The sequence below is a fragment of the Phalacrocorax aristotelis genome, chromosome 2 (assembly GCF_949628215.1).
Source record: "Phalacrocorax aristotelis chromosome 2, bGulAri2.1, whole genome shotgun sequence".
In the NCBI taxonomy this organism is placed as follows: Eukaryota; Metazoa; Chordata; class Aves; order Suliformes; family Phalacrocoracidae; genus Phalacrocorax; species Phalacrocorax aristotelis.
Genome location: NC_134277.1, coordinates 32,357,872 through 32,383,064, shown reverse-complemented (window position 1 = coordinate 32,383,064; position 25,193 = coordinate 32,357,872). Strand labels below are relative to the sequence as shown.

The 25,193-nt window shown below is 38.1% G+C and overlaps 1 protein-coding gene across 2 annotated transcripts in view; it reads left to right on the top strand.

Annotated features, from left to right (window-relative positions):
- AGMO (alkylglycerol monooxygenase) overlaps positions 1-18,979 on the top strand; it is a 194,325-nt gene extending 175,346 nt beyond the window's left edge. Inside the window, exon 13 of one of the 2 annotated variants that reach the window (XM_075082949.1) lies at positions 18,517-18,979. In XM_075082949.1, coding sequence (XP_074939050.1) covers positions 18,517-18,597 — 81 coding nt within the window. In that variant the 3' untranslated portion in view covers positions 18,598-18,979. The remainder of the gene's footprint in view (positions 1-18,516) is intronic. The other variant, XM_075082950.1, reaches the window with a different exon arrangement.
- Positions 18,980-25,193: the final 6,214 nt, after the last annotated feature.

Here is a 25,193-nt window from a genome sequence, read left to right as displayed (position 1 = left end):
GACTTGATGCACTAGATAGGCTCAGCTGGACTCAGTAGGTGAGGGGAAGTTCTTGGGGGGCTTCTCAGGGACTGCCTTCCCAAAAGTTGTCAAGTGTCTTGTCAAGTTTGTACAGGGCAGATGTCTGGAATACAATAGGATGTCTTCATACAAGGTTAGACATTTTTAACATAGATAAAATAGAAAATTGAGTTAATAACAGGACGCGGACACATCAAGCATTTGTAATAAGGTGTGATCTGTAGGAAAAGCAGAATCCATAAGGAAATAGCCAAATAATTTTGATTAATAAATCTATTGTGATGTCATTGCCTTTCTACAAAAGTTGTGTATAACAGAAGAGTTGAAATGTGTTAAATAAATTATTTTTCTAAAAGTATATCTAAACATATCTTACAGAAATATAGCAAACTTTTTGTGGAGATAAATAATTTTCAAACGCAATTTTTAACTCAAAAGCAAACTCAAATCTGCAGTTATACCTTTTGAGTTGATAGGTTCTTCCTTCCCACCCCTCATGTCTGTAATAGGCTCCAGTCATACCAATTTCACACAAGAGCTTCAGTATGTTTTGAGTAATGATAGTGTATAGGTATTTACCCTTATTTCCTACTTCCAGCTGTACATGTCATACTACATATTCTATTTCATTTTTAATCAACTAAAGCACCTCTACAACTCAATGGGTAAGGCTTTACACCATCAAAATGGAACTCTTATTTGATTTGTTTTCTAAATGAATATATCCCAGTACAATGCTTCATGAAGAGAACATGGGTTTATGGAGATAAAATCATTAATATAGGTCTGATTGGTTTTACATATGTTTTTTTTATTCTAAAATTGGTTAGCAATGTTAAAGATATATAAATAAATATTACTTCTTTCTCTCTCACATTTTCCAGACAATTATATTTCAGTACTGAATATAAATTTGCATAGGAATCAACAAACTTTGTATTCATAAGACTGACAAACCACTGGGCAAAATTACAAAAATATGAACAATATATTTTTTGCTTGGGAGAAGAACTTTACAATGACCCCCTTCAAGGCCTGTTTTGGAAACTGTACGCAGGGCTACCATTGCAAAGTGGCCTTTGCTGTTGCTTCATAGCAGCCTGTGGAAGATGCCAGGTCCAGCTCACCCTGACTGGATGCAGAGTTCCTCTGGGAGCCACCTTCCATGCTACAGTTCCTCAATATTTTAGCATGGCTCATGGCCTGGTGAGCACAGTAAAACGTGTCATTCCAGTTCCTATTCCATGGATCAGAATCAGCCCTGTAATAAGGTCCCACAAAAAGCTACTAGTTGCAGCTAGAACAAACCTATGCATTTAAATCAAGTCATTGTGTGAGTTTAGTTAATGAAGAACTCATGTTTGTTTATTCAAAAATACAACATCTGTGTCCAGACTTCTTTGGTTCCTCTTCATTTTTGTCTTTGTTCCTGAATGCATTTACATAATACTGGAGACTGTGCTAAGCTTTCTTTCAATCTATGGATAGCTCGTTCATTTCTTTTTCTCTGGTTAGTGGCACTAGAGGTGCTTTTAAGTCACTTTTTAAATCACTTAGTTTCTTCTTTATTCCAAAAATTGTTTCTCTCTGATGGTGTTGTTACGATATCAGTAGTAAATCCCTTTAGATACAGACTAATATTCCTGCAGTATCTGACAATAATTTCTTTAACAATCAGGAGGAGACTCAATGCCATATTCCAAATTGTCTGTAATAGCCTCTCCTCAGCTTCTATTATCTGTCATCACTATAGATGTGCCTATAAGTCTTCTATAAAATTGTATTGTTGCTAAGATATTTTACTCATCTGGACATCATTTGGTTTATGATGTAATATTTGCTCTCATAGCCGAAAAAATAAGTGGATTTCTTTCAGGCTTCCAGGGTTAATCCTGTATTTTTTATGTGCTTACTCCTAGAGACTTCAGTAAGATTACTTTTGTAAGTAAGGGTTGCAAGATTAGATCTTATATCACATATATATGAATTTGTCAGAAGTGTGTCTACACTTCTGTAACCCTGTCCCCTTTCACTCTCCTGTTTTAATGATTTTTATGATAACGTACTCATTTTCCATATTTTCTGTATGATTCAGTATTTAAGTATGCAGGCTTTCAACAAAAAAGTAATGTTGTGTTTTTATAGTACTACTGAACTTATGATTTGGCTGATGTATATGCATAACTGCAAAAACCTTCTGAGAGTGCTTGAAGGACATAAAAAAGAGGAGATACTTTCAATAAGAAAAAGAATAATTCATTATGAGATGGTTGAAGGGTAGAAAAATAATTAAAAGAGCTAGCACAGCAAAATATTTCAAATAACTAAATTAAAATTAGAGATAAAGATATACTATTGCCTAGGTTAATTCTAGGTTAATTAGGCATCAGCAAAACCTCTTTGATCCTTAATCAACAATTGAAAATTATTACAGTCTTATTTAAATAGGTAGTGGAAGATTGATTCTTACTGTCGCAAAGAGACACTATCTTGGTCAGCCATCTGACATTTTTAAAGACCTCTGTTGCTTAGTTTGGAGGAAAAAGGGAAGATTGCTCACTTTTTAGCTGCTAGGTTATCAGATTCTATGTTACAAATACTTGGACAAGAAAGCAGAAAGGTCAGGCACTGGTTCTTTTGGAAGTGCAGTGAATGAGTTGCAAAGGAGAGAGTGGGACAGGGCAGAACCAAGCTCTTGTGTATAACACAGGCAGCAAAATTCCCATAACTCTTTTCCGTTTGAACAGATTTGGGCAAGACGTGGCTTACATACTGTAGTTCTTTTTCCGAATTTGTGACTTCCGTACCAGCTCAGACTTGCTGATTTCTCATGGTTTGGTCAAGTGAAACCACTTTCTTCTTGTTCCATTTCTAGAAGGATTCTTATGTGATCCACCTTGCTGATGGTTTCTACCTCTAAAGGGGGAGCAGCAACCTGCATAGCTGAGCTGTGAGATCACCACTCAGGGTGTATCTAACTTCTTATCCTTATGGCTTAGAAACATTTTATCTACTGCACTGGATTTGACTTCACCAGCTTTAACGCTTCTCTAGTCTGAAAGAGTGCTCAGACACCCTCTTGCAGAATACCTTTGTAGAAGCTGTCAAGCTGAAGCTATTGCTCTGTCTAGGGAGTGTACTGGCTAGGAGAGCAGCTTAGCTCTTAGTGCAAGAACATTGGTAGCATAATTTGATCATAGAACTGAATCAGAAATAGGTGTCTGATGTTTAGGCAGTGCCTAAGACAAAAACAACAAAAAATTTTGGGGACTGAATGTAAATTAAAGGTCTTGATGAACAATGGGGCGGAGAGGGAGTGCCCTGAGGAAGACCGATTGGTGGCTGTTGCCTGCTTGCAAGTCTTTAAGCAAAAGTCATTTGGAAGTCTTGTAGGGAGAATGCCTTTTTGATAGTCTGTTGGGGATAGCTCCCACTTCTATAGAGCTGCACTTTCCCAAAGTTTTTTGATCATCTACTTACTTTCCTTGTTGATAGACAGATGTTTCTTCATTTCATAGGAAGAAAGGCTGTGACAGAAGGGTCAGGCACTGACTGAGCACTGCAGGTAGCTAACAGGTGCAGCCATGAATGAGACTGACAGACCTGTCCTTAAAATAAGCAAATAAACTAGTGAATTGTAGGCTTAACTGATAGTCCTTCTGTTGATACACTGAGCAATGAATAACCATTGAATCCAGTGTTTTTACAGTTTTATGTATGTGCTATTCTGCTGTTTACATATCAGCTATATCTACTATTCCATTTGTAATCATGCTAATTAACTGTGCTTTAAGTGGATTAATTAAGTCCATTTAAGAATTACTTACATAATACTTCAAAAGGTAGAACAGGAGAAAAATGTTGAAGGGTGTCAATATAAGGGCTTCAAATCCACTATGTAACCTGTCCAGAACAGAAGCATAGACTTTTGACCAGGTATATCTATGAAAAGGTCATTGGACATTAATACATATAGACAAAAAATGACAGATATGATTAATTACTTAACTGTTACTAGACAGTACTATAAGTCACATCTTAATGTAATTTCAATGAAATTTACGAGGTAGCTGATGTTATATACAATTCTTGGCCAAATCAATGTATGTTATAACTTTGCATATATATTTACTTTGACTTCAGAGTTACACTAGGGATAAATACAGCCCCACAATTCAAAATCAAATCCACATTATGACATTCGGCCTACAGTCTGACAGAAGAAACAAACCTTTCTAGAAAATGCATAGGATATATATTTTTTTATATATGCGTTTGAAGTCTGTGTACATATATTTTTATATATATTTTATATATAGATACACACTTTTATGAGCTATATCTTTTCAATGGTATGCAGTATCTTTTTTTTTCCCTGAAATAGCCTCTGTTTTCATAATTAAGGTCTTTACCCTGATCACTAAATGTCTGCTCAAGATGGGAAGATGGGGGGGAGCATTAGTGCATGCTCTCACCTTTTTTATAGTTTGAAATCCAGAAAAAAATATTTTAAAATGTTTTCAGTATTTAGGCAATCAATACCTGTGCTGCCAAGGCTTATTGAAAGCAGCTGGATGCCTGCCTCTGTCCTCCCCCTTTCTTGAAACTGCTGCCAGAACAGGTAGTCAGAAACGGAAAGTAAAGAAATATTTGAGCATCTGTGCTCGCTCTCTCTCAGGAAAACAGCTGTGGCTTCCATAGGAAGCACTCATTTTTTCCCATCAGCCAAGACTCTGGATACCCTTGGGTCCAGTTTTGGCACAGCAAGCCGAGTAGGATGCAGTTTATGACTTAAAACTTATGAGAGAAACCATTCGGGCGGTCCCATCCCTGGCAGAACATTGAGAGAAATTCCCCAGGCTGCAAGCCACATGTGGGCCTCTGACCTTTTATTAGCACACCATGGGAGAGGTTAACAATTGTTGAGACTTCAGTCCTCCCTTTGACATACAAATACAACAATACCAAGTAGCCTTTCCAAGACAAGCATGTTTAGGGCACAACATCCTTTATAATCTAGGATTCAACATAGAGGGGGAGAAAAACCCAAACCAACAAACCCAAAAACTTAGAATAAGAAAAGGATATATTTCTATAAAACTGAAGCCTGGTTTGGTATTTTTTCTGACATTCTGCAATTGCTAATCATATAGTGATTTGATTTTTTTTTTAAAAACCAACATAATCATGACATGGAAACAAAGTCTTACACCATTTTTAGCTCTTCATGTGATCGGTACAATCAGTTATGGAACTAAGATTGCTCAATAGCGGGAGTGGTATAAGAAATGCATGCAATTATCTGATTTTTAAGGATGTCCATTGTGTTTCTCCAAATACATAATTGTTGAGATTAAAAAAAGGTAAGAATTCAGAATTGTTGATTTGAGGTTTGTCAGAGAAAGAAAATAACAGAATGCCAAATCTATATCTTCTTGACACATCTTTGTCTTCTCAGCTTTACTGTAGTGAATGAAACTATCTTAGTCTTTAGTAAGAGAGGGATTGGAAAGTAACTTCTTTCTGGGGAAACAGAATCAGTCTGTTTTGCAGCTAAGAAGCTGGTAAGTCTGTCTTGCCTAATCTATGGCAAAGAATGCAAATTGAATACCCCAGCATCCCAGGCTTTTACTGTAACTCCCTGATTATTCTTTCACAGTCTTGGAGGCAGATGATTTTGACTATGCAGTCCCATGTTTGCAGTGTAGAGAGTATGCTGAGTGTAAAATAGGAGTGAGCTAGCTCATGCTTCTGCCATCAGTCTTTGCAGCTATCGTCTGAAGAGCCAATGTAAACTGATCTCTAAATGTAATAATCTTATGACTACTCTGACGGGAAGCAGGTTCAACCCTGTCCAATGCCAGAAATGGAAAAAAAAATATTAAAGAAGCAGCAGATCCTGCTTTTCATCCTTTTACTAAAGTGACAACCACATCTGAGAGTTAAATCGGTGGTCTTGCCCAAAGTTGGTTACTGCAAAAAACTAGTTGCTAAGCAATGGTTGTTCCACATGCTAAGCAATCTCATCTTTATCAACTGCTGTTGACAAAGTAGTTCTTAGCAAATGTTAGCTAGAGGTGAGGAGTCCTTTTGTATACATTGTGAATAAAGAGAAATGTCGGGCTGGTGGCGAACCTGCACTGAAGGATCAAGTAGAGCTACACCATAGACTCATGCCTACCTAACCATTTACACACCTTTCCTTACGTAACTGATTCCAGTGCTGTACCATGATTATAGCCAGCTATTATCTAATGAAATCTTTAGTTAGAAAAGATTGTTTGTTGTTTTTATTACTCTGAGCAGTAGCTTATCATCGTCTTTTCTTTTTGTATTATTGTTTTACATGTCAGAAGATTGATCTTATTGTCTTTTTTTTTTCCCCCTCAAGAATTCATAGCAGAATTGCTTCAAGCTTTCCTACAGATCAACTTTTCTAAACCTTTTATCATTCTTTTTGTCTGCTTCACAACAATATCTCACTTATCTATGTTTTCCTTAAAGACTTCATCACCTTGCGGTAGGCTGGATCAATACCTAGGGGCTACATGAAACACTTCTGTGAATATCTTCCACACTGATACTGGCATCTTTTTGTATCAGCGCTGTTTGTTTGAGACATGTTTTGTTTGTGAACTGCTCCAACTCTCCAATTTTTTTCTGATGTACTCCTGACTAATGATTATTCCTCACTGCATATTTGTGTATTTGGTTTCTCTTAAACCTAGTATCTTCGATTTCTATTAAATTACACATTTTCTTCAGTATCTCCAGATTTTGTTATAAGCATTATGAAATCTCCTCCTGTTTTCCAGGAGAAGAAAGATGTTTCATAGTTTTTTGTACTTTAGAAATGTTATTATATACATGCCTGCTTTTTTATCTAAATTCTGATTTCTCTCTCATTTTGTGATACAATGATGGATTCTTCCTTTCTGTAGGTTTCTTCTACAACTGTTCTGTACCCTCCATGCAGAAGTTTCATTTAGACTATATTCCCTTGGTTTTCCTGAAGAAAGACACATGGATCACTTGCTTTAATCTTACTTATTTTTTTCTGTAAGCTAACTAAATAATACAACTACATCAGCTTGACATAATGAGTAGGAATATCAATGAATATATTTGTGGTTAACGTCAGTAACAACAACTTTTATATAATCAAAAGATGGTGAGTTTTGGGAATGGGAGTTTCCCTGGAAAAGAATAGAAGCAACAAGCCAGAACACAGGAAGAGTATCTTGAGGGCAGGCAAGAAAGACACCAATAGCCAGAAGGAGATCTACTTTTCCATGTAAAGGGATGGACAGAAGGCTGGACTGACCTCAGCACATTTTTATTCTCCTCGGAACTTAGAAACAGTCACAGTTTACTGCTTTTGGCCTCAGAAGAGGGTTGGACGGCAACACGGGTGTGTTCTGTCTATCTTTAACTTGGACATGTATCTTCTATGGCAAGATTTTTCCTTTATGGTATCAATGAATATTAAACTATTTCCTTCAGAATTTGTTGTTGTTTTTTTTTTTTTCACTGTTTTTGTTTGTTTGGTTTGGTTTTTTTATGCTGAGAACAGCCTTCTATATTCTCCATTTTTCAGTGACAGGATTCATTTCTCCTTACGACATGTTGGCTTTAAGAGCAATCTTTGTCTCAAATGGCTTTTAGCCTTGATCTTCCTCTGTCTTTCTTGAATACTTTTCTGGTGTCTGTTCACTGTGCTGGAAATCCCGTCTGCTTGTCACTCAATTGTTTTAATCCTCTCTGCACATTCTTATTCCTTTCGTTCACGTTTGCCATTAGTCACAGTAGCCAGCTTTTTCCAATCACTTCTTTTCAACATCTGCAGCAAAGTTTTTCCCGTCAGTGATCTAATGTCTGTGGGTTATAGTTAAAGGTTGGGTTTTCTCTCCCCCCCCCCCCAATGGAAAAATTCCCATTTTGGAGCTTGTAGCTAGTCAACTTTCTCTCAAGAGGATATTTAGTATACCAGTGAGCAGAGATCTTCCACTTTGCAGCCACCTTTGTCAGAGCACTCCAGGCTGACAGAGTGCTCTTGGTTCTGTTCACCACCCTGCCAGGGTGCTTACGCACAATAGCCACACTCTGAAATGAAACCATCTGTGTAGAAACATATACTATTTTACGTCTGTTAATGATGGAGGGATTGGACATTGACTTACCTAATGTTTTTCCTGCAATGTCACTCTATTATTGTATTAAACTGACATAAAAACGAAGGGATTGAAGAGGTTGAATTATGTCTGTAGATGCTTATTTGGTGAATGTTACACAGCTAGATAATATCCAGTCCAGATTCTGAAACAGTATGTGTAGCAATTTTTCTTCTGTGTTCAAACTACAATAATTTTTTTTCTGTAGCTGTAATTTTCCTGTATTTTCAAGCAAGGATGCAGGCATAAAGGAGACGTCCCTCCTGCCTGAACCCCTTTTAATGAATTTGCCTCATCTTTTAAGTAAAAACTTACTTCAACATTGGATTAAGCCATATGGTACCTAAACTTTTCTTAAACCCATGACCTTATAAAAAGAATACCCTTACTCTTATCCCAGAAATATACATGTCCAGGCTTTCTTGCATAGAGTATTGCATTTAAAAGCATTCAATTCTTTAAATCTAAGAGAAGAATTTAAATTTGATTAAATGTAAGATCACAAAATCATAGAATGGTTTGGGTTGGAAGAGACTTCAATATCATCTAGTTCCAACCCCCCTGCCATGGGCAGGGACACCTTCCACTAGACCAGGTTGCTCAAAGCCCCATCCAGCATGGCCTTGAACACTTCCAAGGATGGGGCACCCACAACTGGTGGGGCAACCTGTTCCGGTGCCTCGCTACCCTCATAGTGAAGAATTTCTTCCTTATATCTAATCTAAATCTGCCCTCTTTCCGTTTAAAGCTATTACCCCTTGTCCTATCACTACATGCCCTTCTAAAAAGTCCCTCTCCAGCTTTCTTCTAGGTCCCCTTCAGGTACTGGAAGGCTGCTATAAGGTCTTCCCACAGCCTTCTCTTTTCTGGACTGAACAACCCCAACTCTCCCAGCCCATCTTCATAGGAGAGGTGCTCCAGCCCTCTGATCATCTTCGTGACTCTCCTCTGGACTTGCTCCAACAGGTCCATGTTGTTCTTATGTTGGAGGTCCCAGAGCTGGATGCACTACTCTGGGTGGGATCTCATGAGAGCAGAGCAGAGGGGCAGAATAACCTCCCTTGACCTGCTGGCCATGCTTCTTTTGATGCAGCCCAGGATACAGGTGGCTTTCTGGGCTGCAAGCATACATTACCAGGTCATGTTGAGCTTCTCATCAAGTCCTTCTCCTTAGGGCTGCTCTCAGTCCATTCTCTGCCCAGCCCGTGTTTGTGCTTGGGATTGTCCTGACCCACGTGCAGGATCTTGCATTTGGCAAGGTCTCTGCAGTAAACTATCAACTAAACTAAAAAGAGCTTCATACTTCTTGATTAAGGGAGATTAAACTGCTCTTTACATATAACATAAATAATATAAAGTGAGTTAGTTCTTTGCAGATGGCTGGTTTACCCTCCAACTTGTGTTTGAGCTGTAAGTGATACAGTGGGGTATATGTAATTATGTTACAGCTGCTGACAGGCATAAAAGTAGATTAGATGTTTCATCTCAATAGGTAAATTTCCTGTTTAAATGTTTAAGAAAGTAAACTCAACCGCTTTATCCAGACTGAGACATGACTATTTCAAATATTTCTTTTCTGCAATGAACAGATATAGTAACTCTCAGTCTCCTTTGGCCTGTTAGCGTGCAACAGACTGACTGGTATGTGTACAGACTGACTAAGTTTTGTCTTCTTTTGTGAAAACTTTACTTTTAATTGTTCATTGCAAATATAATTGAGAAAATTTCCATGCCTGTTGTTTCTCAACTTTGTGGGAAAATGGAGGCTGAAAAATTACAGTATATTTAAAATAAAAAAGTTGACGTTCAGAATTAAGGTCTAAAAGTGTTGATCTTTGAACTTGTTTTCCAGTAGTGTTGTCAAAAAAGAAACTAAAGCAATATGAAAGAACAATAAATTCCAGAATATTACTATGATCTAGAATGTGTAACAAAGTATATATATATATAGTTTGCAGGTTTTATGAAATGTTTAAGCTCAGATGAAAACAGACAATTTATAATTACTACATAAATTTTAGAATGTATTTGCAAAACAATGAAACAGACTTGGTCCAGAATTTATTTTTAAACACTCATTGAACAGCTTTTTTGTTTAACAGTGTTTTACTTTGGGGACAACTTCAAATGTCTAAACATTTAAGAATGATCTAGGAATTTATAGATGGAATTAGGTAATTTACTGTGGGAAGTATTCTCAGATGTTTCAATAAAATATTTTAAAACAAATTTCATACTGAAGAAATGCAGAGAATTTATGTATATATTAATGAGTATAACATTGATACTGTCTTCAGCTTGCATTAGCTCATCATAAGGTGAAGATTTAATAATTATTAACATGCTTTGGAGTTCCTATTCACATGACTGACAGCAAAGCTTCCCACTCCAGTGGGTTTTTTTTGTCTTCTGGGGAATGAGGTAAAACCTTCCTAATCCTAGTGCTTAAGTTGTGGATTAGTCTGTGGCCCAAGAGAGAAGGAATTTCATAGGTAACAGTTCAATAGGATACATATATCTACACAAGTGATTTGAGAGGCAGTGGGCTAGTTTATCCCGAGTGAAGGACGTGATGCAAGTTACTACACTGGATGCACATAAGCCATTTTAGGTCTAAATATAACTGCAATAGCACTGCCTCTGTAAAAATCCCCATGTATTTAACTGAGGGATGTGACTTACTAGCTTGTGTGCTATGCCAGGAAACTCAGAGTCAACCTGGTGCTGTGCTGAGAGAGATTTAGCAGCTTATGTCCTTGCTAGCTCAGGCATCTCTGCAGTGCACTTGATTTCATGCTGGGGATGCGCCCAGCTGTGAAAGCAACAGCAGAATATACACCCTTTCTCCAGATATTTCTTTGTCTTTCCTGGATAGGTAATATAAGCCTTTTAATGTATGGGGGCTTTTGCAGCCTATGTTTTCATGCATTATCTAGCTTTAGAGTATCAGACGGTATTTTAATAACAGGAGGAATGTTAAAAACATTTAACAGAATAGGAAGGAGATGTATATATTCCTTCCCTATTATTTTCTCATTATCTGTTAATAATGAAGTATGAAACTAATAAGATATATCACAGTAGCAAAAAACCAGTCTGTGAGTGAACTGTCAATATGTTTTGTGGGACTTGAAGTTACTCGGTTTAATCCAGTGTGTGCCAACAGTCTCTTAATATACACCTTGTCCTATGTTAAGGGCATGCTGAATCTGCAAGATATGTGCTGCTACTTTTACAGAAATCTTGAACAAATGTTGTGAAGCCACTACTATCATAGCTGTCCCTGCTCCCTATTCATAGTTCCTTCACCCCCCCCAAAAAAAAACCCACAAAAACAAACACCCACCCTCAAAAACAATCCAGTTTCCTACTTCCTTCTCCATATATTTCTAAGTATATGGAAGGCGTCACACAGAAAAGGAATATTCTTAACCTGTGTGCTGCACAAGATTAGTGATTTCTGGATCTGCTGTTAATGCCGTGGCATTTCTCTACTAGCTTCAGACTGCTCATCTCAAAACATTGCACTGAGCTTTTATTACCCAGGTCCTGACTTCCAGAAACAGTGAACCTCTTTCCTCACTTCTGAGACCTATATTTTCTATCTCCTCTGTGTAGTTCAGCACCTGAAGCAGTCCTGTGTAGAGAAGTGGGAAAATGGTGATGGTATTAGTGAAAAGCACACCATTTAGGTACTTGTGAAATCTCGACTAGTTAATTCAAGCATTTTGTTATTAATATTAGTATTTTTATTAATTGTTGTATCAGTTCATGATCTTCATCTTTACTAAAGACAATTATGTTACCCAGACACAGCCTTCTTATATAAAGTCTAAAAATTACTCTCGTTAATATTGTTATTATGAAATTATTTCTGTCGCCTTTGAAGAAGCCATGTCCACATTTGTAGATAAAGAATATTAAAAGAACCTTAATCATGCTTGATTTGCAGTATCAGTTAAACAATTCTCAGCATCACATTGAGAGGGCTCATTGTTTATCACATTTTCCAGCACGCGGTCCACTTTATCACAGAATCACAGAATCACAGAATCACAGGTTGGAAGGGACCTCAGGGATCATCTGGTCCAGCCTTTCTGGGAGAAGCACAGTCTAAACAAGATGGCCCAGCACCCTGTCCAGCTGACTCTTAAAGGTGTCCAATGTGGCCGAGTCAACCATTTCCCTGGGGAGATGATTCCAATGGTTCATTGTCCTCAATGTGAAAAATTTCCCTTTGATGTACAATCGGAATCTCCCCAAAAGCAATTTGTGTCCATTTCCCCTTGTCCTTTCCATGTGACTCCTTGTAAAAAGGGAGTCCCCTTCTTCTTTGTAGCTACCCCTTAAGTACTGGTACATGGTGATGAGATCCCCTCTAAGCCTCCTTTTCTCAAGGCTGAACAAACCCAGCTCTCCCAGCCTATCCTCGTATGGCTTCCCAGTCCTTTGATCATCTTGGTGGCCCTCCTCTGGACCCCTTCCAGCCTGTCCACATCCTTTTTGTATAGAGGGGACCAGAACTGAACACAGTACTCCAGGTGTGGCCTTACAAGTGCTGAGTAGAGCAGGACGATGACTTCTTTCTCTCTGCTGGCGATGCCATTTTTGATGCAACCCAGCATCCTGTTGGCCTTCTTGGCCGCAGCAGCACACTGTTCGCTCATGTTGAGCTTTCTGTCCACCAGGACCCCCAGGTCCCTTTCCACAGAGCTGCTCTCCAGCCAGCTGGATCCCAGTCTGTGCTGCACTCCTGGATTATGTTTTCCCAGGTGCATGATTTTACATTTCTCCTTGTTGAACTTCATAAGGTTCTTGCTGGCCCACTCTTCCAGCCTATCCAGATCTCCCTGCAGAGCAGCTCTCCCTTCTGGAGTGTCTACTTCCCCACTCAACTTGGTCTCATCAGCAAACTTCATCAGGCTACACTTGATGCCGGTATCCAGATGACTTATAAAGATATTGAATAACATTGGGCCCAATATCGACCCCTGGGGGACTCCACTAGTGACAGGTTGCCAGTTTGAGAAAGAGCTATTTACCATCACCCTTTGGGTGTGGCCTGTCAGCCAGTTCCCCACCCACTGCACAGACCACTTGTCTAGGCCATAATGCATAAATTTTTCCAGGAGGAGACTGTGGGGGACCGTATCAAAGGCCTTGGAGAAGTCTAGGTAGACAATGTCCACCGCCCATCCCATATCAACCAGGCAAGTCACTTTGTCATAGAAGGCCACCAGGTTTGTCAAGCACAATCTGCCTTTAGTGAAGCCGTGTTGGCTTTTCCCAGTCACGTGCTTCATTTGACTTGTGATGGCCCCCAGGAGGATTCATTCCATAACTTTCCCAGGGATTGAAGTAAAGCTGATGGGCCTATAGTTACCCAGATCCTCCCTCAAGCCCTTCTTGTAGCTAGGGGTAACATTTGCCTTCCTCCAGTCCTCTGGGACATCCCAGAGGATGTCATCAGGGCCCATTGTTTTGTGAGGGTCAAGCTCCTGTAGTAATTAATGCACTAACCCTTCACTGATGGTGGGTCAGTGTTTGGTTCAATTGGCAATTTTGTTCCCAAAGCCTGGGACCCTACAGTGCTGGTAAAGACCAAGGTGAAGAAGGTGTTGAGGACCTCTGCCTTTTCTGCATCATTCGTGATTGATTCTCCTTTTCTGTTTAACAATGGGCCTATGTTTTCCTTCTTTTTCTGCTTGTGGTTGACATGTCTGAAGAATGCTTTGTTGTTATTTTTTATGTCTACAGCCAGTTTCAATTCAAATTGGGCTTTTGCTTTTCTGACTGCACCTCTGCTCTCTCTGGCTATGCCCTTATAGTTCTCAGTGGATAATCCTCCACTTTCCATTTCTGGTGCGCTTCCCTTTTGGATTTGAGTAGACCCAGGAGGTCATGGTTGAGCCATGGGGACCTCTTGCTCTGCTTACTTCCCTTTCCTTTGTAGGGGATAAATTGGCTTTGTGCTTCCAATAGAGTTCTTGAAGAATTCCCAGCACTCACTAGCTCCTTTGTCTTCCATGGAAGCTTCCCATTGAATCCCTCCCAACTGAGCCCTGAGTGCACTGAAGTTTGCTGTTCTAAAATCCAGAATCCTTGTCTAAGAGGTGACCTTCAGCATGCTCAGCAGGATCCCGAACTCCACAATATTGTGGTCACTGCAGCCAAGGCTATCACTAACCGAGATATTACAAAGCAGGCTTTCTCGGTTTGTGAATAGCAAGTCCAGCAGCGCCTCCTTCCTGGTTGGCACATCTAACATTTGTATCAGGAAACAGTCCTCTATAGATTCCAGAAACTTGGTGGATGACATGCAAGCTTCCGTATTGTTCTTCCAGCAGATGTCTGGGTAGTTGAAGTCACCCATCAGGACCAGGTTCTGTTGGCCAGAAGCCTGCTTTAGTGCCCCAAATATTGCTTTGTTGGCTTCGTCACCGTGGTTAGGAGGTCAATAGCAGATGCCCACTGTGAGATCCTGCTTAGAGATGACCCCTTTGTCTTTAACCCAGAGGCTTTTGATAGAGCAGTCGCAATCACCATAGTTGACTTTGATACATTCAAGGTGTTCCTTGGTGTAGAGTGCAACTCCTCCACCTCTTCTATCCTGCCTGTCCTTATGAAAGAGCCTGTAACTGTCCATTACGATCCCCCAGTCGTTTGAGGTGTCCCACCACGTTTCAGTTACTCCTATGATGTCATACCCTTCTGAGTGGGCACGGAGCTCCAGTTCCTCCTGTTTGTTACCTACTCTGCGTGCATTCATGTACATACACTTGAGGCGATTACTCGTCTGTTCCACCTCTTGGGAGACAGCTAAGGAACCTTTATCACCACACTGCTTAGCCTGACTTTCTCCCCTGTTGGATGTGAACAGCCAACCTAATGAAGTACCTGGATATGCTGATCTTCCTCAGCCCTCTCTAGAGCTAGGAATACATTACCCAGCACAGGGGTGTTCGGAAAATTCAGTATCAAAAGCAAGCCCATTCATACGGTGTTGTACCTCAGATATAGCCAATTTGTTGCACAGTTGCAGACCACCTCTGCAGCAAAATTTGGAGTGAATGCATCTGGGCAGAATCTGAGAAATGCCAGAATCATTGAATGATTTAGTTTGGAAGGGATCTGAGATCTATTGGTTCGAGCCTTTTCCCCTTCCTTAAAGCAGGGCTATCTGGACATTTGTCTACATTTCTAGACCAATGTCAAAAGCATTCTAATTCTATCCAGATGAAATCTGCAAGAGAAAAGACATTATGTCTAGGCAACTCAGATATACAAACCCATTACAAAAGAGAAAAATGACAGAAAGTAACATTAGTGATCAAGAACAAAGCTAATCTTGCAGAAGTGGGTGCCTGAATTTAGCTAATTATTTTAAAGTAATTTACAGCCTAATAAATTTTGATCACTCCAGCGGGGATTTCCTGTGAAGAGCGGACTCAGTCCTGCAGTCAATCCACTAGTTAACTTACCTTTGTTCTTGTGAAGAATGTTCTTTACATTTCTGTAGGCTGAATAAACCTACAGGGAGAGAATAGGGGTTGTATGGAAATAAAAAGACTGTATGAAAGGAGGCAAAGGCAATGTAAATATTTGGAAGAGGACTGTCCTATTCCAACAGTCTAAAGTACAGTCTATAATTAATCTGTAGTTACTTGAACAGGTAAATGTAACAAGTGCTTATATTAAGGTGACAAAAAGTTTGCATTTAACTTTGCTGGACATATGGTTATGAGAAATTCTGCTTTTAGGTGTAACTGTTTCATATATTACCACTGTTCACAGTAATTTTTCATCTGAATTCAGAAGTTAAACTATTGTACTTATGTAATATTGTTTGTGGGGAACTTTTTTCTGTGCAAAAATAGAGAAAAGTATGCTATTTGATTCTATCTTATTTCAAAACAGGCTGAATTAGGAAAACGATATGTGAATATTTTTTATCAAGGGACAAATTATTAGTTGGTTTGGATAATACAAGAGGAATGAGAAAAAAACCTAAACCTAAAACCCAACCTGTTAGGGTTGGACAGAAAATGCAAAATTTCTGCACATAGGATTCAGGAAATATATTTTCCCAATGGCATTAGAAAAATACCGGTCAACTATAGTTCAGGTCGCCTGGTGGAATGCTCTTCTGCTTCCTGCTGCCTACACTACTGTCAGCTCAAAATTCTGGCACGTATTTTCTTGGCTTTCCATTGCTGACATCACCTGATTGCACCATTCATTCAAGTGGGTCAAGCCTTGTAACTCCAAAATATGTAGTAGCAATCAAAAGAAGCTGAACTCCAACCTACACAGCAAGTTTCTCCTTGGTAGTCCCATACAGCTGGCTCAGCTCAGGGTAGGTCAGCATAATATCAGTAGAGCCAGCCAGAACTTCTGTCATGCAAGGGAGGATGTGGCCCCTTAATTTTTTTCCCTGATGTTTCAGTTTTTCTCAGACCCTGTCCCCCACAACCTTGCAGCATTACTGTTTCATGACTACATTATTTCCATCGAGTACTGGCAGTCCTGACATTGATAGGCAGTCAATCAATACTTTTATAGAATCATGAAGCCAAACTAGTTCTGCAGATCCACAAAGTGCAGTATGTGGGTTTTCATTCTGTATGTAATAACTGCAATTTGAAATACGCCCCCACAAGCATTGATTGCATGCTTTAAGAAATTCACAATAAAGAATTTAACTACGACAGAAGAAACTGCATTACTCCATTTTAAACAGAAAAATTCACCCGAGATGTTTTTTTCATTTTCGGGCTCTTATAGCAATAACCATCTTTAGCTGAGGACATTTCCTGGGGCTTAATGGCCCATGGCTGTGCTTCTGCAGGCGATCATCATCTCCCAGCAGTCATTAATCCCCTACAAATGCCCTGCACCTCAGTCATTAAATGTGCTTAAACGTGCTTCTTCTGAAAATGAAATACTTCTATATTTAATGGATCTTCCAGGAATAGGAGTGATCTTTCTGAGGTGAGGAATGAAAGGAGTTTAGTAACGTGTCAGAGAAGTACTAATTATGACAAGTGGGTAAGATCTGTTTCTGGAGATAGCACGACAAAGAATTTTTCCACAGTAAGAGCATGTTATATATAAGTCATCATTTTGTGTATGCCTGGATTTACCCTAATCCCAATTACATATCAGAAATACAGATAGTTACTTGTAGCTTGTTTCCTTCTACAGGCCATCTCAGCACAGAAATAAAGCATCTAGCAAAGCATGGAGAGTATGTGCCTGCAACACTGCTTAAAAAGTTTTTTCCATTCCATAGCTGTAAAATAGAGCTATGCAGTTTTACAAGGTGTTTGTGATAATGCAAGAAAAAAAAGAAGTTAAATCCTTCATACCTAAAGGTTTGAAACTCTTATAAGTAGGTCTTGTAGTGAGAATTTTATGAGTCTTTCTTACAAATGGGACCACAAGTATAGTACCAACAGTGTCATCAGAAGTTTTAAACACAGTAGATATCCTACCCTTGCTCAAGTAGAGAAATACTTCTATGTGGAAGACAAAAGTTTCTTTCAGAAATTTTAAAATACAAAATTTCATGTACACAAAAGTGCATATGCTTTTTATCCTGCTCTCTTTCTTGTCTTTTGGTCAAAACTATTACCTGAATTAGACTTTATCTTGCAAGTATTCCTACTCATCCCAAAGCAGTTTTAAGCAAATAAAATAATGGGGAAAAAAATTAGATCTCTCATTAAAATTCATTGACAAAAGAAAAAAGATGCGCAGAGCCAAGGACTAGATAAAATGTATTACATCTTGAAGTTGTTTCCATTCTAGTTTATGTCTCATCATAAATATTTGGCAATAAGTACTGATCTATTGTACTGCAGCTAGAACACTACTTTTGCCATAGATGCTGTTTAAGGCTACTTTAGGTATTTGTAGACTACCATGCAACTTACAGTGTCAGCGTTCTTCAGACCACTTGTCAAAAGAACAGTTAATATTTTTGTACCTACCTTCTGTCACAGCTGGTGCTATTATTGTCCTGCCTAATTATATATGACTCTGGGTACTCCGAATCCAAACTCAATTACAAAGTAGGGAAGGCTGTGCAGACTTTGTCAGTTGTTTTGCTTTGGTACCATTCAAAAAGAACAAATTCAGACAGGAATGTACATGATAAAAAGTAATAGAAAAAAGAAAGCATACATTCCTGAAGTGAATTTATCAGTATGCCTAGAATTCTTGTATAATTTTTCTGTTTGAGATCTCTCTGTTTTCATCCATTCATTATATTTACAGACAAAAATCTTATATAATCTTTCTAATTTTAAATTCTGTGTTGTAGGTCTTGTTTTCCCTCTGCGCTGCATTCTGGGGAATCCAAATTATGAAGCGGATCACTTCATCCAAAGATAAAGATCACTGAAAGAGCAGATCTAACATCACTTTAATTATGCAAACAGCACTTTGGAATAATCTTATAAGTTCCTTGGAATTAATCAACCATTAATCTTACTGAGTCGCAATCATTTCACTTATGATAGGAGAGGTTTGTGATTTTGTATGAAGGTTCGAAAGATTCACTAGGATGTGTATTAATTTTTATTTGATTTTTTTTAAAAATATTTAATTTACCCCCAATTTGAATAAAATATTCATTCACAACATATATTTTTACATTCAAAGGATTACAAAGTATTAGAAACCATGTAAAACTAATTGTATTTTGCAGTGATTTTGTTAGTAATTATATTGGAAATGTGTTTTTCACAAGAGAAATAATTAAAATCATATTTGTTTTAACCTGGTATAAAGTGACTGACTGTCTTCCTATTGAGGCTAAACGTAAACATATGTGAATGTCAGTTTTTCCGTAATGATTGAATTACACTAGAATCTCAATGTCATGCCCAATTCAGCGTTCATAACATGCAGCTACATGAGGATGAGTAGTTGAGGCAAGAATGATTAAAAACAGCATGATAAAATAACTCGAACTAGTATGAGTTGAAACATCTTCAATAAAATTGGCTGATGTATGTGTTGTATAATGCAGACTTGCAGTTTAGACTGAATTATTTAAGGAGTACACCTGCAGTTGCCAACTTTAGATACTGATTAAGCCAGCACTTACGCTTGGGTATCCCATTGACTAATGTTATTCACGTGACAAAATATTTGCAAGGCTGTGCCTTTAATTTCTGGTAATTTCCTGCTGGGGTGATCTCAGGGGAGATGCACGTCTTGTCTTTCAGGAGCTGTTGGAAAGATGGTTTGTACTAAGATAGGAAAATTAAATACAAATGGTAAAGGGAGTCTCCAAACAGCAGGACTGGCAAAAATACTGGAGCTAGGTTGTTTTTCTTTCCTCACACTCTTCCAACTTTTTTTTGGCTCCAAGACTTTTAGAAGTGCTTAAAGTCAAGTAGCTAAAAAATGTAGGCTGTCTTGCATGCTTCAAACCAGTAATAATACCTGGATTAAAAAATGGGTTTAAGTTTGGGTTGGGGTTTTTTCCCATTCTATTTTCCTTTAAGATGGTAATGACATGCTAACAGACACCTCAGATTTAGACATATAGCCTACTTTTAATTCACCCTTATGTTCAGCCTCTAGCTACAACAGATGCCACTGTTTACATAATTGGATGTTTCCAATAAATTGTCAGAAAGACAATAATGTTATATAAATAAAATTTGTCCAATGTCTAGTGATGGTATCAGCTACTTTAAAATGCAAGTTCTAAGTTACTCCATGTGTATCAAATGCTTTGTGCTTATCACTTTAGACTATGCTCAAAGACCTTGAAGTATTTGACTGAGAAAACAGGTGTTATTTTGATTAGAGGTACAAATACCTGTGATGCAAAGTAAGGATAATACCTTCCTAAACTGAATGCGTATTTAAATAGAGGACTGACTTGTGGATCTTCTTCACTTTACATAATGAGCAGATGACAAAACTGGACCATGAAAAACCTAGAATAAATCAGATTTTAAATACTTGTTGAGAAGGTCAAGTCAAACTTTTATTAATAACAAGGTAGGCTTCCAATGTCTTTTTAAGAAATGGATAGTTATATACTTCTGAGTTCAGGAGTGGAAATATAATCTCATGACTAACACACCAGTGTGACAGCCAGGAGCTTTCTCACATACTACCAGTTCTGACCAAAACTTACCATCTCTTTGCCTGAATTTCACCATCTGTGGAATGAGGGTGATGGCAATATTGATGGTGTCTCTCATCATAATCAAATTATTGCATTTGGGATCTTTTCATTACAAGGCTATAATAGGATATTTAAGAAAATTACAGAATCTGATTCCAGAAATACAACACAATCTACAAACTTACGTGACCCTATAAGTTAGTGTACCTATATTTTCAAAATTTGTAATAGTGACATCAACCTCACAGGAATATTTTGAAGTCTGTTTAATAAAATGACTAAGTAACATAGTGAAGAGTCATATTGAAAGTCAGTTTCCTTATCAAAGTAAATATTTCAAAGAGACAGGAACAGATTTACTATTTTCTGCAATTAAAAATCTGCAACCTTGGAAGGACAATAATGAAGATCTGAATTAAATTAAATTAATTTAAAGGATATCCTAATTAATGTAATTTCTTTACATGAAGTAATGAAAGGAATGTGATTTCAAAGGTAAATTCAGATTAAGATGTGAATGTTCTACATAGATGACCAGTTTCTCATTCTAGTCACTATCAGTTGCCTACAAGTGAATTAAAAAATACAGATAAACTAGTGACAAATTTAAAAGGCACAGTAGTTTAACTAAGATCTTATCCAAAAGAAAACAGTTGTACTCATATGAGGTCACCTCTAATAAATGAAATATGCAAAAACCAGGCACAAAGTATGATCCAAATATACCCCTGTTACAGCCTACTCTCTCTACAAAAATCAAACCTTACTTTCCAACCTTAGAAGTGTCTCATTTCTCAGCTTGATGGGAATCTGGAAATGAAACATTCCTCAGTTTCAATTTGGCAGCCCCAAGTTTGGCCAAATGAGGGGGGCACTCTACCACTGGAAACTTCTAACAGAACTGTGTCCTTTATAGAAAGTGGCTGATGAAGGCAACTTAGTCATTAAAGCAGAGGCCAAATAAATTTCCTCTTTTCCAAAGGTTTTTAAATCCCAATTCCCTACTTCCAGGGACTTGTCATTGTGTATAGGTTGTTTGAAAGCAAGGTGGAGGAGGAACATTTTTCCCATTGTACACTGAGCAACAGAGTCTGAGAACGACTCCTCTGCCTGGAGGCTTGAACAGACTCATCATGGGTGTCTGAGGCTCTTGTACTTTACAGTCATGTCCACTGGGTATATATAAGCAATCCTTTGGATACAGTCTGGAAGGTAGGGTTTGCCTTCCCCAGAGAAGAGAGACTTTCAAGGACAAGCTCATAGAAACACCCTTGACTGCATCATTCTCCCATTAGGTATGTGGTAGGCAGCTATATCCCTGTCAACTTGATTCTCATGATTTTTTAAAAATATAAACTATTTCAACATTTTAGGCACCTAACACCAGTACCACATCTAGTTCATACTGTCTCTATAGCCACTGCATAGAGTGAAAAAGTCATCCAGAGCATCTCTGGTTTTGAGTAATCAAGAAACTCTGGAGACTAGATGGTCAATGAACTGAATTATGTGTAGTTAATACATTACATACAGTTAATTGAATTAATTAAATTCTAACTGTAAACATTGCTTATTGCTAGGATATATTAGTGATGTTTTAGTAAGCCACCCTTCTCCCCTCACCTTTTTAATACTCCATTGCTTATTTCTTTAGAGTTTGACCATGTTGTGTGGTTTGAACAATTGTTCGGGATCAAGCGAAATCTGGTGAATTATGTGAGGAAATTAGTGAACAAAATAATGATGCAGAACTAATAGATTTTGTACAAGTAACTATTTTTCTTTTAGAGAGCCACTGTTTCATGTCTCTGGAAACAAAAATATTCTGCGAGCTAAAACCCTAGCCTCACATGTCCAAGTGAGAAACTTCATAAATAACATTTGTAGTATTTGCAGTATTGCTTAAGACTTCCTTTTGGTTTTGTTTGTCATGAAACTCCCCAGTGGCACACCTTGGGGAAAAAATGTAGATAAACAGAATTTTTTTTTCACTAAGGGTGTTACAAATGTGACTTCCTCTGCTCTTTCCAGCTGTTATAATGTCACATCCCTACACATGGCCTTCCCTGGACCATGTACACAGCAATATCAAGTTACTGAAAACCCAGAAGTAACCAGCTGAATCTTGTGTTCACTTGAGACATGACCCTGCGCCATTCAAGTCACCGAAAAACTTGCTGCTGACCTCAGGATCAGGGCAGAGCGTTCCCTGTATGGAAACAAGAATGATGCAATACTTACTGCAACTCAAGCTTTGGTGTGGTGCATTAATTAAAAGTTACACAGTTGCACAATTACTTCTTCCCGTAAGTGGCTAACATGGTGCTCTTTGTGTTATATTAAAATCAGAGCCCTCTGATGGATAAATGATGACAGTTGACTCTGTAAGCTGTGCATACCACATACAAAGGACTCAGGGCCCTTTCTCCTGTCTTTCCTGTCTCCAGTTTTCTCTCAAGTCTGTGCGATTAGGAACGTCACTACCTAAATCATTATCTAAAAGGAGGTAGTTGATCAGATATTTTAAAGCTTCCTTTTAACAGACAAATTTCTATGTGCTTTCAGGATTTTATGTCATGGGATTAGACACCACTAAGCTGAATGGCATCAATGGTAAGAGTTGTTAGGATATTTCTTCTTTGCCCTTTACCTTGTGATAAAAAGAGCTATGGCTCAGTGATCGAGTTCATAAAAAAGAGCAGTAACTCCGAGAGAATGCTTGACACATTACCACATCTTGCAATATTATGCAAACTATGTTGCCCATAGTTGAAGATTTTCTTTAAAAATCTGGCTCCTGGAATCCTGTGACTGCTGGTTTTGGTTTGATTTGGTGGTTTTTTTGTTGTTGTTGTTGTTTTGTTTTTTAACTAATTTGCTTTCTTTAACAAATGTTTCTGACTGCTGAAAACAAGAGTTATAGAAGGTTCAAAATCTAAGAGGCAAACAAGAAGATTTTAACAGGTAATATTTAAAATATTTTCCTTTTTAAACCACCCTAGTGATTACATGAGGCTTGACTCATGAGTTTTAAACCCTTGGGATTGCTAATACTGAATGGGAAAAAAACTATTCTTGGTCTATCCTTTTTCCATAAAACCTCTGGTCCTAGCCTAGACATATATAATGACTGTGAGGCAGAGTTTTGCTGGGTTTCCTGGTTCCCTGCGGATGTTTGACCTGTTCAGTTTGGAATTAAAACAAAGTGGGCCACAGAGCAGGCTCTCTGAGGGCCCACTACCCTTTAACTCTCAGCACACACAGACCTCAGCCACCACAGGATGTCACGTTACCTATCACTCCCAGCAGTTCTGGTCAAAGCAAATAAGAGATGTACTGTGGACTTCAGGATTTTCTCTTTCTACAGAGGAAACAAGTGTAAAAATATCGAGTTTAAAACACATATACAAACCACAAGGTAAAGCAAAAATAAGATATCTCACATACTGGAGAAGCACTTCCATATTAATATCAGGGCCAATGGAAAACTTGGCTCGGTCCTTTGTCATTTTTGCCCCACCTATGGAAAACAGCAGAAAAATGTGGAAACATTGAGTAAGAATGAACTGCCGAGCATCCTTGTGTTTATGGTTTGGCAAAGAGAAATGATACAAAATTAATCCTCTCCCCCTGCTGCTTGCTATATTTTTAATCCTTCCTCCTTTTATCTTTCTTCACATTTTTCTGTCTGTCTCTTGTGTTTATTTATCTTTGGAAAAAATTCTCTCCTGTCTTGCTTTAGGTTTGTAATGTGTGGAGGTATATAATGGCATATTTCATATCCACATATTTTATTTTAATAGATGAGAGACAAACATACTCACCTAAAGGTGACTACTTTCTTTACTGTTCCTGTCAGTCAACAGGCTCTTCTAGTATTCAAAACACATTCAATACACCTCTCATACATTGTTAATGTTATATTTATTTATTTCATATGTATCTACCTAGTGTCCTCTGAGGAACCATTTTCTATTTCCATTCCAGTAACATAGCTCTGTGTTTTTCCCACTTTCTACTCCCTCTCCTGTTTTTTTGCTATTAGTTCCTCCTAGTAACTTGTTGTCCCTTCAGTGCCGTGCTTTAGCTGTCACTGTCTCTCTCTGCCTCAGGATGTACTACTACAGTTTTTACACACTATTTTCTAACCTGCTGTTTTTAGTGTGGCAGAGGCAAACAGCCCAGTAGTAATAATGTTTGATTAAAAATACATTAAATGAATAAAGAAAATAATGGAACATTTTAAACACTATGGAATTTGTGGTGTTTCTGCTACTTACATTTTTCTACAAACCTTGAATATAAGTACTTATCAGCACATAAATTACATTTATAGAAATGCTTGCCAGGAAACAAAAATACTGTAAGACAATTGAACTACAAATTTTAGATCGAAGAATAGCCTATTAACTTACTGAGTGTGATCATGTCTTTTGCTGGTGTCTGCACTGAGGTCATGAGCCTGTTATTTGAAGATAATGGCATTACTCTTTTGCTTCAAGCAGAAGCATTTGTGATTTCAGTTCTAACAGCCCTTTACCTTCTCTCCACTCATGACTCATGGCTGACTCATTACCCTTAATTATTCTGAAAGCACAGATTTTATTTTTGCTCTTAATCACAGTGAAAAAAAAAAGCTTTGAGGGATCATAAGGTGTTATACACTGCAGCAGTGTAGGTATGTACCAACATGTTTATTTTTGGAAAACCTCAACTACTCCCAGTTTCCTATCCATCACCGCAAATGGGATTTCACAGCCATGTCTAACAGAGGAAAACCTGATGATCTGGGATCGGTGGGAGAAATGAAAGGAGGTTCTGAGATTCTGACCGCAAAGTTTGCCATTGAA